The 14,411-nt window shown below is 42.2% G+C and overlaps 1 protein-coding gene across 1 annotated transcript in view; it reads right to left on the bottom strand.

Annotated features, from left to right (window-relative positions):
- Positions 1–3,466: 3,466 nt before the first annotated feature.
- Positions 3,467–14,411, bottom strand: part of psmd1 (proteasome 26S subunit, non-ATPase 1) — a 40,425-nt gene continuing 29,480 nt past the window's right edge. Inside the window, exons 20-25 of the mRNA XM_061738456.1 lie at positions 12,492–12,661; positions 9,742–9,834; positions 9,250–9,336; positions 7,905–8,072; positions 6,711–6,875; positions 3,467–4,102 (exon numbers count right to left, since the gene is read on the bottom strand). Coding sequence (XP_061594440.1) covers positions 6,729–6,875; positions 7,905–8,072; positions 9,250–9,336; positions 9,742–9,834; positions 12,492–12,661 — 665 coding nt within the window. The 3' untranslated portion in view covers positions 3,467–4,102; positions 6,711–6,728. The remainder of the gene's footprint in view (positions 4,103–6,710; positions 6,876–7,904; positions 8,073–9,249; positions 9,337–9,741; positions 9,835–12,491; positions 12,662–14,411) is intronic.

Genomic DNA, 14,411 nt, shown 5'->3' with positions numbered 1-14,411 from the left:
ATTAATCGTGTTATTTTGGCGCAATTTATGCCATTTCTTCGGCTGCTTCTTCGCCCGAACCGTAACGTGCACCCAGGTGTGTTATACATCAAAATGTGCTTCTCCATCCTGGGACTACGCGCATTACTTTTCTCTTTCAAAAGCGTTACCGTGGCGACGATAGACGCCAAAAAGTGCACCCCCCCCCCTTCATCTGATTGGTCCATATTTCATAGTTCCTATTTTCTGCCATAACTTTTGAAAGGTTTGACATAGAGAGTCGTGGATGGTGTCATTTCTGATATGCTTATGATGATAAGTTGAGTTTTCTGTGAACAGCAAAGGCACTTTTTATAGTGTTATTGACCTAGGAATGTGGGGGGAACCTGGGGAGGGGGGGGGGGGTGGGGGGGGGGGGGTTGGTGGCCATGAGTGCGAGGGCCCGTTCATCGCTGCTTGCAGCTTTAATTAGTTTTCGTTGAATACGGAGAAGTGGGACCATCTAGACTGTTACCAGCAACAAGTCCAGAGTCTACGATGGTGCAAGGATGTGTGAGCACCCTCCCAGTAACGTCCATGTATTTGTCTTCACTCACTGCTCAAATCACAAAATCATTACAAAGAGGAGGAAGAGGAGTCTTCAAACAGTTTTACTAGATTTGATTACCCAGCTGAAGAGACTGATCTCAACCAAAGATGATCAGAAAAGCCTATTTAGGTTCACAGAACTAGGAGAACCTTACAGAAGAGCAAGCGTGAGTGCAGGACTCCACCGATCAGACCAGCGTGGTAGTGACCGCAATAAAATCACACCTCATTAAATCATGTGACCTGAGGAAACCAGACAGGAACATCTTCAACATCATCCTTACGGGGAAACATGGTGGCGGCAGCAGCATTATGGGGGGATTTTTCTTTTTCTGGGACAAAAATCAAGGGAAAAATTCCGATAAACAGGACAGATACAGAAGTAACTCCCTTCTCCTTTTACATAATCATTAATAATTTGAGGTAAAAAAGTGTGGCAACAAATATTTTGTTTTCATGCTTTAATAATGAACAGGAACTCTGCAACGGCTGGTGACGCAAGAGGAACATCTGAAAAAGCTCTGGAAACATTTCAAGGTTTAGTTGGGAGATTTTCAAATCTCATTCATGTCATATTGAAAGTGAAGATGAAACACTGAATGTGTTTATTAAGGCAGCTTCTCTCATCTACAGTTTTGTACCATGTCTTGTTTTTATTAGCGATCGTATGAAGCTGACGGAGGTTGAGGCCAAAAGCCACATCATCCTGGGCCTGAGCAGCGAGAACATCCAGTGCTCCATCACGGACCGCCGGCGTCTCACTCAGCGGCCGCTCCGGCCCTGCCAGGACATCTGTGGAAGTCCGAGCCCGTCCACATGCCACACACGCACACCGGCTGCCCCGACCGGCCGCTCTCTGGTGGGTCCACTTGTTTGCTTGGAGAGCGCTACCGAGCCTCCATCCTTTCAGCAACAGTCACATCGCCGCATCCGCAGACGGTGACTACACGCCGTGTCTGCTCAGCCCACTTGGCTTCCTCAGCAGCTGCTCCAACAGTCTGCTGACAGACCTCAGGTCCCCGCCACCTCCGAGACGGGCAGACTTTCCTTGTAAGGAGATTTGTGGAAGTCATTAGGGGATTTGGAGTAACAAAATAAACATCAGAAAAAGCACAAGGTTAGAGGTCAGAGATTTGGTTTTGTGAGAACAACGTTATCACCCCGGGCCGTGCTGAAGGCTCGCATCCCCAATTTCAGTGGAAATATCATCCCAGGGAGAGTAAAGCACTTATGAGGCAGAGATCTGAAGTTAAACATGCCTGAAAAATGCTCGAGAGGTTTCAAAGCTTCTCGCTTGAGTAACTGATTCATGTCAGCTGTGAGTTTTCCAGGTGTAGAAACCAGACTGAGGAGGAAGGGGTCCACGCCCTCAACGGAGGAAGTGTGAAAACTATGAAATGTGGCTTTGAAGAGACGCAGATGTTCCACATATCTCCACGTAACCCCACCCATGATTTACTGAGATGTACTGGAAGTGAAGACTGACCTCAACCCATCTTTGCTGGAAATGAGGATGGAAACCAGGGTGGGGGTTTGGAAAATAATGGAAGATTCCCCTACAGTATGTACGGATACACAACGTTACCGCATCTGCAGGAATGTGGCTCTGTAATAGAGAGTTGTGGACTATATTTAGGAGGTGCTGGAAGTGAGGGAGCAGTGAAAGTGAAAGGTTGGTGCCGAAGGCCAAAGCTGGACCTCAGAGGCTTCACTGTGGAATCTCAGGCAGTCTCCCGTTACCGGGGGCAGCCTGCAGGAACGTGAGGGGAGGAACTGATTAGACGAGACGTCTGGCAGAAATGCACATGAATGGGTTCTGCGACGGGAGCGGACGAGCAGCAAATCACCCCTGACAGCTGCTTTCCACCATATTTACACGCAGAAAGTCAAACAAGAGGCATTCCAGCACGTGATGCATAAAACAACCGCCTGCAGCATCATCGCCGCCTCGACTCCCAAACCACTTTTCCACAGGAAGCTTCATTCTCCACGTACCGTCAGGCAGGAACACTGGGCGCTCGGAGATAATAAACTCCATCACGTTAAAAAAACAACAAAGTATGGGCAGTTTGGATTCATCTGTTGTATTTTGTTCAATATGCAAGAGCCAAAGAAATATGAGTGTACTTTAGAGTGAGAGAAAGCTCTGACGCTTTAATTCCTTAACCCTTTATTATAGTAGTATAGTATTTTATACCCTTTATTACATAAAATACACAGAAAGTCCACATTTTTATAATTTAAAGTGTGTTTTATACATTAAAAACACTCCAAATTGTGTCTAACAGTTTTTAAATAATTGTGTCACTATGAATACATAGAGTAATTATTTTCACTTTGTTTTATTGTATTTATTTTAATTTTGGGGGTGGTCTCCAAAATTCATGCATCAAATGATACATCCAGCACTATAGGATTACATTTCACAAGTTTTGATCCCATATGAACAAGAGCCCAGAGCAGTTTGACGGCTGTTTTGTTACACTTTATACTTAAAACTAACGTGAAACTGTTTTTTTTAATGCAAATGCATTAAAAATGCAGAAAATTATTTTCGTGCACGTCACACCTGAATGAGATCTTGATGTCCATCCAGGTGAGAAATAAAAAAGAATTTACAAACTATCAGCAGAAATACTGTCTAGACGTTTATGTCGTCTTAACTTTTCCAGGTTCGATTATGATGAAGCGTTCCAGCTCGAGGTTATTAGTCGTTGTTTGAAGCCGTTTGTCATTTAAGAAGTGAACAACACGTGCTTTGGAAACGGCGCCACACGTTCGTTTTGGTAGTCAAGGTTCACTCTGGTCCGTTTGCCGCTTCACGCTGTAGCCGGTCCTGGTCTGCCACGTCACCGCGCTGTCACCCCGTATCCACCCCATTCCCCCTCGGGATCAAGCTGCCGACGGACGGTTCAGGTTTTCAAAAGTTTGCGTGTCAAGAGACCATAAATGTTTAACAGTAATCACGCTTTTGCAGATGGCAAGTTTTCAAACTGGAGCCAAAACGAGTTCACGGTCAATGGAAAGAACCGCTCACATTAAACTCCCTGTTCCTACAGTCAGAGTAACTAATGACGATGTCAGCAGGTCTAATAACATCACTGGATCAAACATAATCTGACAAGTTTTCCGTTCTCTGGTCAAACGCATCAGACTGAAGCCGACCTGGATTTGACCGTCGGTCTGGAAGCTCCCGCCACCCAGAGCTGTTTAGCATTTGAACAGTAGACGAGCCGCTGGGAGGACAGCAGCTGCTGCAAATGTAAACCAGTCAAACGGTGCAGGATTAGAGAGAAACCTGGTGAAACACCTCCTGCTAAAAACACTACAGTTTACAATTTTTATGTATATAATTTTTTTCTTTTTTATTGGTCAAACAGAGTTACACAAGATGAAATTGTAAAACACTGCCTTGTGAGGCAAATGAGCAGCTAGAACAAGAAAGAAACTTGCAAAAAAACAGGTGAAGCAGAGATGATGGATACACAGATGCACAAACGGGAGCAGAATGACGGGGGCTCGTATCTTCGGATACCTGGAGGAAGAGAAGAAAAACAAAGAAAGGAGTGTTACACTTCACTGGAATAATCAAACTCACAATAGGTTTAGCATATTTACTGAAGAAAATGTAAATAATAATAAAAAAAAAAGACAGATTTAGTCCCAACGCACGAAAATATTTCTGACTATAACTCATCAGCAGAGCTGGTTAGTAACGAGTTACATTTACTCCGTTACATTTACTTGAGTAAGTTTTGGGAAATTTAGTACTTTTAGGAGTAGTTTTGAATCACTATACTTTTTACTTTTACTTGAGTAGATTTGTGAAGAAGAAACTGTTACTCTTACTCCGCTACGTTGAGCTGTTACTTTTCTTTTATCCCTTTTATCCACGTACGCGTCAATCTCATGACATCACTGGGTGATTCTTTGGGAAAAATGTTAGTTTTTTTGCATGTTTTGTCCCATTTACACAGACTCAAACACACACAGAGTTTATATGAGTTCATGGGCTTGTTCTAGTTCTGCCTGGTTAAAAAAGAAAAGTACAAAGGCTTCAAATTTTGTGCTACTTGTGCTTAATTTATTTTTTTATTCTGTTATTATTTTACTTATTTTACTTTAAGATTATTTGAATTTAAGCTATTTTTGATTTTTTTATAAATGTTATTAATTTATTTTATTATTTTATTGGTTTAATTTGCCTGAAGATGATTATTTTGTACTTTTGTCCGTTTGAATGGTTGTGTTAAAAAAATAAATCAGACATTACTCAACAGTTACTCAGTACTTGAGTAGTTTTTTCACCAAGTACTTTTTTACTTTTACTCAAGTAATTATTTGGATGACTACTTTTTACTTCTACTTGAGTCATATTATTCTGAAGTAACAGTACTTTTACTTGAGTACAATTTTTGGCTACTCTACCCAGCTCTGCTTATCAGTCAAGTGAAAACCTTTGTGGGGACTTGCTGGTGATCCGTCAGAATGCTGCGACTGGTTTGTGTTCCGGGACCAAAGACTCGACCAAAGACTCGTCCCGGTAACCACTGGGCTTGTTGGCGTCTCCCTCATCCAAACCAAACCCATGAAGTCAGCCTGACACCGATATTAGCGGTGCTAAATCTGCCACACAACTCTGGAGCCTCATAAAGCAATGACAAATCATCTGCAGAGGCATTTGGGCATCGACAGCTCGTCGGTCTCATCACATGCAACGGTGCACTCCTGCACGGGAGCCAGCGAGACGCCGCTCCAACACAAACACCACAAGCAGCCAGGAGTCAACAAACCGCCCCGCGGTGCTGCCTGGCGAGCCGGTGTTGGAGATGGCAGAGATGTTTTGATTCCTCCAGCAGCGGCGGCTAAAACCCTGTTACGGCTTTTAAGACGGCAGCACAGACGCTGCTTTATACGTTATCAGGTAATGCGACTCCCTCACGACGGTCCGACAGGAAGCCGTCGGGAGATCAGACCAGACTTTATAACACCTAAACTAGTGTTGGCCGGATTGATCGGCTGCCCGATCACGGTATTTTCAAAACATCGGTATCGGCCAAAAAAGTATCGGGACATACCTAGTTATTAATGTTTTTAATATATATTAAATCGTTTTATATATCGTTGCATTTAACGCCACTTCCGGTCGGCGGCTGGCGTCACTTCCAGAAGTGACGAAGTGAAAATAACATGGTTTACATGTTTGAATTGTGAAATGTTATATATGTTCATGTTGCATTAAGCTGCTGCTATTCAGTTCATGCCATTCAGAATGTTGCACAAAGGTTAAGCCAAAAAGTATTTTAATTTTCTTGTGTTTGTGAGTTTGACTGGATGTCATTCAACTACCTCTTTTGAAGTTAAATATTTATTTTTGTTATGGCACTATTCTGCACTTTTTGTTTTAGTTTACAATTTCATGTTTCTACATTTTGTGGCACCAGTGCTGATAAGCTTTGTTGAAATATATGTCCATGTTGTTCTCCAATGGGCAATAAAAGAAACTTTTTTTTTTTTTTTAATATGTTGCCAAAATGTATCCAATCTGGAGAAAGTATCAGAAATGTATCGGGAGCCAAAAAAAGTTATTGGATCGGGAAAAATCGGGATTCGCAGATACTCAAACTCAAGTGATCGAGATCGGATCGAGAGCTAAAAAAAACCTGATTGGGACAACCCTAACCTAAACCTTTCTCCACTGGATCGGTCACACACACAGGACTGTCTCAGAAAATTTGAATATTGTGATAAAGTTCTTTATTTTCTGTAATGCAATTAAAAAAACAAAAATGTCATACATTCTGGATTCATTACAAATCAACTGAAATATTGCAAGCCTTTTATTATTTTAATATTGCTGATTATGGCTTACAGTTTAAGATTAAGATTCCCAGAATATTCAAATTTTTTGAGATAGGATATGAGTTTTCTTAAGCTGTAAACCATGATCAGCAATATTAAAATAATAAAGGGCTTGCAATATTTCAGTTGATTTGTAATGAATCCAGAATGTATGACATTTTTGTTTTTGTAATTGCATTACAGAAAATCACAATATTCAAATTTTCTGAGACAGTCCTGTATATTCCAGATACTCTCTCGACTTTATTAAAATCCGCTCCAACAGTTTGCGTGAAACACACCTCTGCTGTTGGAGGCCTCTACTCGTCGATGTACTCAAACGGCTCGGGGGGCTCCGGCTCCTGCTCCTCCTCCTCGATCTTGGGTCCATGAGCGGAGACGGGCTCCACCAGCTCCTCCTCCTCCTCACTGGTGTCCTTCAGGATGATGATCCCACCGGTGTGCAGCTGACGGAACAAAGAACTAGTCACTTCTCTAAGTTCATGTGTAAACACTTTGTTTAAAAAACAAAAGAGGCCCCCAGTAATGACAGAAGATCATGCCTTTGGTAAATGGAAGGAGCAGAAAAACCACAAGGGGATCTGAGAATCCACAAATATTTACGCCACAAAAGACACCCGAGATGCAACATGTGGTGTGTGCACATGATGAACAGTTACACACAAAAAAATATATTTTACGTGAGAATGTGTGAACAAATGAAGAGGTAGTCGCTGAGAAGGTTTATTCATTTTAGATACCACAGAGACGAGTATTGTGAAATTTGAAGGCAGTCTGTTGTGAAAAAAAAAAAGCAGGAAGCATTTTCCACTGAAAACTTTATATTAATCTCCACCAAATATGCTTTCAATATGCGTCCTGACAGTGAACAGATTTTGAGATAAGTCCATAAAACCTTTTAACTTCCTAAATCTGCGCTTGAATCAAAAACAAACCCTTAAAAGGAAAGCAGCGGTCCCAAACTTCAGACGAGCAAAGACAGCATTCTGGCACTTGCCGCAGCGCCGTGCAGCGCAGCAGCGTGAGCCGTGCCTGCTGGACACAAAATCAAACAGAACTTCCTCTTTACTGGGCCGAGGCGAGCGTTCATTGGCCGACTGAACTCCATCCTGCCGTTTACAGCGTAGAACTGTCAACATTTACAGCAGGACCGCAGAGAGCTGCTTTATAGGCCTGACGAGGGCTTTCTGGACTTTTAGGTACCGACAACCGGCCAAAACCAACCAATGTGCTGATGGGAAGGATTCACTCCTCTCTGGCTTCATTCAGGTTTTATTCTCTGGTATTTAGTTAGTTTGCTCATATTTAGATGATACTGTATGGAAGGTTTTTATACATTTCTGAAAAAGTTAAATTACAAGCATAAATAAAACAAAAAAAGGAAATGATGAGAAGTGGATTTTACATCTTATTTGTTGGTTTACAGTCATGTTTTTAAAACGTAAAGAGACACTGCGATACGTGCGTGTGATTACCGGTTTGAAGGGCTGGTAGCGGCAGCTCTCCGGCATGTTGAGGACTTTGAGCTGAGCCGGCATCACTCTGGCCGGGTTCTCCAGCAGCTGGAAGTTTGGTTCTGCCTCTTTCTTCTTCTCTTTCTCCTTGTCTTCATCCTTCTTCTCTTTCTCAGTCTCCTGGACCTCCTGGGAAAGAAGAAACAATTTCCCGTGTCAGGATAAAAGGTACAATTTCCATCACCATAACCACCTCCAGCATAATGTTGACAGAATTTGACAATATTGAGGAGTTAGGAGTAATAAATGGAGGTTTTGTGTCTTTCTGTTTGTGTTTCAAAGACTAATGATTTGATGGAGTAACACTTCTGGGCTGTTCAGCGAGACAATTAACAGCGAGTACAAATGAATCACGGATATTTGACCTTTCGGGCAAAATAGCTGACATAAATGTAAACAACCGCAGCAGACAAGTCGACTCTGAACCGACTGGCCTCAGTTTCAGTGGAGAGCTTTCGTTTAACCACCATCTCAACATGTTAAGCCAAATAAAAATCAAAAAGCCTGAGCTGTGAGCAGCCCGGCCATTTCCAGGCTCGTCTCTCAGCACCAGAGCTGAGATGTAACATTATAGAGAGGATCAAACGTGCTGCTTACGCGCCGGAGAAAACCCTGGCCAAACGTATACGGACTCTGGATTGACAGAGTCTTTCTGCAAACGCTGGGTGTGGGTGAGCGCAAATATCAAGAAAGACAGAAAAGACACAAAGGCAGGTGTGTGTTCGGTGTCAAAGCGCTTAAGAGACTGCATAACTGTCTGCAGGCCTCATGTAGCTCAACTTTCCATTAAGTCGTTACTTTATTGGAATACCAGGGGGTGTTCAGTGAACCGGCAGCAGCTCACTAAAGGTGAGAAAACTAAATGTCACGGCTTCAAATACGAGCTGCACTGCTGCGTCGGCATCTGTTCTCCTGTCACCAAAATCAGCCGACGGAGACTCAGAGCTCAAAGGTACTGATGCAGATCAGATTACACAGGTAAGAAACGTCCGGGTTGAAGTTTATTTCCCTACACAGGAATAAGGAATCCTTATAAACTTTACTTCAAACACAAACCAAGGACCAAATGTTTAAAAACACTTTTAATTTAACAAGACCACCCACGACGAGGAAGCGCAACGGAGACTAATTCACACGACATCTTTCCGTTTCTGGAGATAAAGCTGCTTCCTCGTGAAATAAACAGTAAACAAACAAATTGATCTTTCAAAAATGAAATGAGAGAAAACAAACAAGACAGTAAACGGAGATATGTTGAGCTGAAGGGGGGGGAAGTGTTTAGTGTGTGGGGTTTTTTTCCACTCACTACTTCCATCTTCTCCTCCTCCTTCTCTTTCTTTTCCTTCTCCTTCTTCTTGGCTTTGGCGGTGATGGAGAGAACGGCGGTGGATACCTGCCATGCACACACACAGATAGAGCACAGAGACATTCCCACAGCGTAAGACAATACCAGACATTTAGAGCTTCTACAAACACGGCATTAAATGTACTTTAAAAAAGTAAAAAAGAAAAGCCGATCGACCACAAGTAGAAAAAAAAAACTAAAACTGATCAACCACAAGTTAAACGTCTCGCGTTACATTCTCTGAGTGCGTGAAAACGAAGCAACTGAGAAAAACAGCTCAGAGATGCTGAAATAATAAACATGATGGGCGAGAAAATGATGAGTCTTACTGAAATGATTCACAAATCAATACAGAGCAAGATCAGTTTTCCTCGACTAATTATTGAAAAAAAAAAAAGGAAAGAAAGTAAAACAAGCTGATGTGTTGTGGCGCCTCGCTGCTGCGCTTCTTACCTTCTCCTTCTCCTTCTCCTTGGGGACCTCCAGCGCTGGCGGGTAGGCGAAGGTGGAGGGCTTACAGTTGGAGCGGTACTGCACCTTGGGCATCTGGAGGGAAAAGAGGGTTAACCTGAGGGACGTCGCTTTTTACACACGTTTAATAACATTGTTTTTGAGATTCCTGGAAACAGAAATGTTACACCATCGATCATGATGATGATGAGTGAAATATTTCTGCAATTATTTGATACATTCAAACCGGATCTTGTCCATTAATCACTGAAAGCTTGTTGATAAATGCGAGGGATTTTCATGAGTCGGCAGCTGCTTATTTAAAACCTCTAATCAGAACAGACTTTAACAACTCTGGTAACCACGGCAACATGCTCAAACAAAACACGCATTTACCGACATCTTTGAACCTCAAGTCCTTCATAATGTCAAAACAGCGAGGCTTTTCTTTTTTGTAGATTACACACCAACACCACATTCTGATGAAAAACAACCTTATACTTATTTGTCTTTTGCTCACCATAATTTTGCAGCTAAACTTTCACCCGGTCCATTTTGGGGGGGGGCAAGAAAAAATTGTCTCAACCAGAAATATTTGTTTATGTCTTTTAGTGTCTCGTCTCGTTTTTTGACCTGCTCTAAAATGTCGTAGGTCGACTTTGAAACCTATTGAAGTGCATTTTCTATTACAATTTTGGCCTTCAGGGGTTATGAAAACAAGATAAGATAAAAAACAATTGTGCTGTATTCTGCTTTGTGCTTTGTGTCATAAACCAGCACACCCATTTCCTTCACTCCTGCGAACTTCTGCCCATTCCTATAAGCCCAATCACATTTCCAGACATCAGGTTGTGCCATGCTGAGTTCAACTAAAAATAGGATGCTGGAAAAAGAGCTTTTTGGAAAAAGGGATATATCTTTAAAAGACTTTTATTACAAGCAGTCAATATTGTTCTTTTTGCCCAATTTAAGTTAATGGTTGATGTTTTCCAAAGCCATCACTTCTGTTAAATTGCTGATCTCATTTCTTTTTCATAATCATTAGCAGCCTTTTTTAATGTGAAATGCTGAGCTGCAAAAAAGCCCAGCGGTTTTATCTGCCAACCTAAATCCATTGTGGTTCAAAAAAGAATAAAACAAGAAGGCACAAGATAAAAGTATTTGAGGTGTAGTGAGAAAGCAGGTAGGCACCATTTTCTTCCCCTGGAGCCGGCTTTAAGTAAACATTTTAAAGAACGGAAAAGCAGATGGCAGCTCGTGCGAAGAGCTTGCAGGAAGGGTTGAGCCTGGCTTCTGTTTTCCCAATTTTTTTACAAATTAACCTGCAGATGGCTGGCCGAGTAGTTGAAGCATTTCATCGGCTACTCCCATCAGCACCTTCCTTCTCGTAACTGCAGACTGAACATTATGTAAAACAGAAGAAGAGCTCTGTCAACTCTACCTACACAAACATGAAAGAAGATCTTGAGCTGCAGCAGCAACTGTGTGCCTTCTGCTCAGTGTAAGCCTTGAAATTATAACAGTTCACTGAATCCAAGTGATTTAACTGTCTCCAACAGAGCACCGCTACCGCACGAAGTGTGACCGGGAGCCCCTATTTCACATCATGTCACTGTTCTGCTGCTTCACTCACGTATGGAAGCAGAAAGGCAGAGAAGACGTTTTTCCTGTATAGCAATAGTCTCGATGTTAAGCCATATGCTTTTTTTTTTTTGATTAAACCACCAGGATGTTCTTGGTCTGGTTGTGTGAGGCCAAGCCTGTGAATACTTTTTGCTTTTCACATTTCTTCTTTGCTCAATTTCTGGTGAATTATTTGGGAGATTACACAAAGTTTGTTCTCCAGGTGTTTCAAAGCCAGGTATGCACAGTTCATAAAAGTGTCTCAGTGTCCTTGGTATCAGGTGCTACTGATTCAGTTAGCAAAGATGGGTTGAAGCCCATCTAACGTCAGTCTAAAACAACAATATATCACATTGATCCCTTGGCAGCAGCGCGCAAGAGGCACAAGGCCAAAGCAGATGTGCGGAGAGTCTTGTTACGAAGACACTACTGCTGTTAACAGCTGTTAAACTGCTGCTAAAGGCTACGTACTTTTGTACCAAACCCATTCCCAGTGATAACATCTGTCTGCTTTAACAGCAACATTCTTCTTATATTAATTACTGCTTTTATTACCAACAAAAAATTAGTATATATTACCAACAAAATTAAATGCAAAAGAGTGGTATCTGACTAAAGCTTGAGTTATGGTTCTGCGTCAAAACGACGGCGTGCCTACGGCGTGTGGTACGCGTCGTCGCAGACCACACGCCGTCACCTGCGCCGTCACTGACGTGCACCTCCCGAAAATTGTAACTATGCGTCGAGGCGACGCAGACCACACGCAGACCGAGAGGGCTGTGATTGGTTCACTTGGAAGCAACGCAGTTCCGGTTTAAAGCAGTTTAAAGCTTTCAGCGCTTTTTTCTTTGTGTATGTGTGATTTTTTAAATTTTTTTATGCCCAATAGTTGTCCTTATCTCTTTAATTCACTGTGACCGGAAAAAGTCGGATAAACCATTCAGAAAAAGATCGCGAATTAGCGGTCGCGGGGGGTACTGCACCGCGGCGAAATGGAGTGGCGGAGAAGGGTTCACGACGGCGTCACGGTGACGGCGTGTTCTCTGCGTTGGTTTGACGCAGAACCTTAATTCAGGCTTAACAGTCCAATTAAAACGTCCTTCACAGAGGAAATCTTGACGCTTCAATACCTTGAGGTCCTTGTTGAGGCCGATTATGGCGGTTGGAGTGAAGGACAGGGACAGGAAGTGGGAGAGCGGGAACCAGAACCAGAACTGGGTGAAGACCAGCAGGCCGACCACTGACGGCATGTGAGTGTGACCCGTCCTGGACTGCAGAGAGATGGTCACGTTACGTCCACCTGGTCAAGAGAGACAGTAGAAACATCAGAGAGCCCCGACGTTATGAAACAATATGTAGTTTTACATTTACATCACGACAAACACAACATTGTTTTATCACCTACATTAAAAAAAAAGGAGTACATTTTTATTAAACTTTAAGGTGCTGTCTGAAATGAATAAAGTCGGTAACGAAAAGGAATGAAACTGACAAATGTTATCAACTAATTTTAAAACAAATGCTCTCCAATTTGTACCAGGAATAATCAGATAGGGGTGGAGGGTTAACAGGGGAAAGGTCCAGGGTGTTCACCGCCCAGGGGAGGTTGTCTTGGCTTCAACTTGCCTGGGTATTCATGTAAAAGGTGTTGTGGAAACATTTTTTAAAAATCAGACAAGTTTATCCCACCCATGACTGCATTGTCTTCAACATCCTGTAGTTGGGTCTCGTTCATCATCGCCACATAAATGTGAGCTACACAATAGATTAATAACCAAAGAATTAAACCCAAAGGGACTTGTCATCTGCTCCAGAAACACTACTTGTCTTTGCCAGCTGCATTTTCAATGTGATTTTCTGGAGGTGGGAATCAAAAAAAGAAAAGAAAAAGAAAACAGCTGTTTGTAGACTTCCTGTTCCAGGATATTATCTTCGTTAGAAATAAAAACATTGCTAATTTTGAATGTTACAACGTTGCTTGTGTGTGATAAACGATGCTAACTCCTCCCAGTTACAACATCCGAGTTTGAATTTCCCCTCGTCAAAGAATAAAAATAATTTACTAATGATGAGTAGGAAGAATTTAGTCCATAACAATGCGCCAAAAGATACACCTGAATGTTCCAGACCTGCTAACTGCCAAAATGTCTGCTTTTATAGATGTCTTCACACCTGCCGACGTCAAACTGGTCAAGGGATTTTGATATACCATCTTAAACCCTAAAGAACCAGTTAGGGGTTACTTTGTATTGCCCACATGGCTTTCCTTTTTTTATTTTAATGGCACAGTTGCTTAATGCAAAAATATGTTAAAAATCATTATTTTTTTAATTATATTTTTTTTTAAAGAAGAGGCTAATAGCATTTACACATGATTGTACAAAGATGACTAAATAAAAGTGACTAACAGGGTCAAGGTTGCAGCAGTAAAAAAGAGCATCCATGTGGCTTATTTCCAGAGCAAACAGAGGGAGGAAAAGGAGATGACAGAGGGAGGAAGGAGGCGGAGGAGAGAGGGGTTAACCAAGATTCATTTGTCATCTCTATGAGGGTGAAGGAGTAGATTTTCCAACTAAAACTAAACTCAGCCCAAAACAATACGACTTAAATCATGTGGTGCCGTCTCGCACTTTGATCCGAGGACACTGGAGTAACTTAATCACAAGAGCTGCATCTTGACATTTGAACCAGAGTTAAAATCCCCTCCAGTCCCACCAGTTGAACGCAGGCCAGAATGACTAACGAGGTCCTGATAGCCGCACCACTGGCCGGTGCTTGACAGTGTCTGAAATACTTGAAGAGGTTGAGTGCACTTCATGAGCCGCCCCCCGAACCGTCCCCACGCTCCATTATTGCTACTTTCAATATGGTGCACTATTTTACGTGAGCAACAGCAAGAGCTGTTTGAATAGAAATTAGCCAAATACCAAGAACCGTAGAGTTGGGGCATCTTTTTCGACATAAACATAAGAAAAAAGGCTAATAAATGATTGTATTAATAGGCATAAAGTCTAGCAGAAGTTGGCTGAACATGCTGAGGTGAGAAAGGG

This window comes from Cololabis saira, chromosome 13 (genome assembly GCF_033807715.1).
Source record: "Cololabis saira isolate AMF1-May2022 chromosome 13, fColSai1.1, whole genome shotgun sequence".
Taxonomy (NCBI): domain Eukaryota; kingdom Metazoa; phylum Chordata; class Actinopteri; order Beloniformes; family Belonidae; genus Cololabis; species Cololabis saira.
This window is presented reverse-complemented; position numbering and strand designations above follow the sequence as displayed.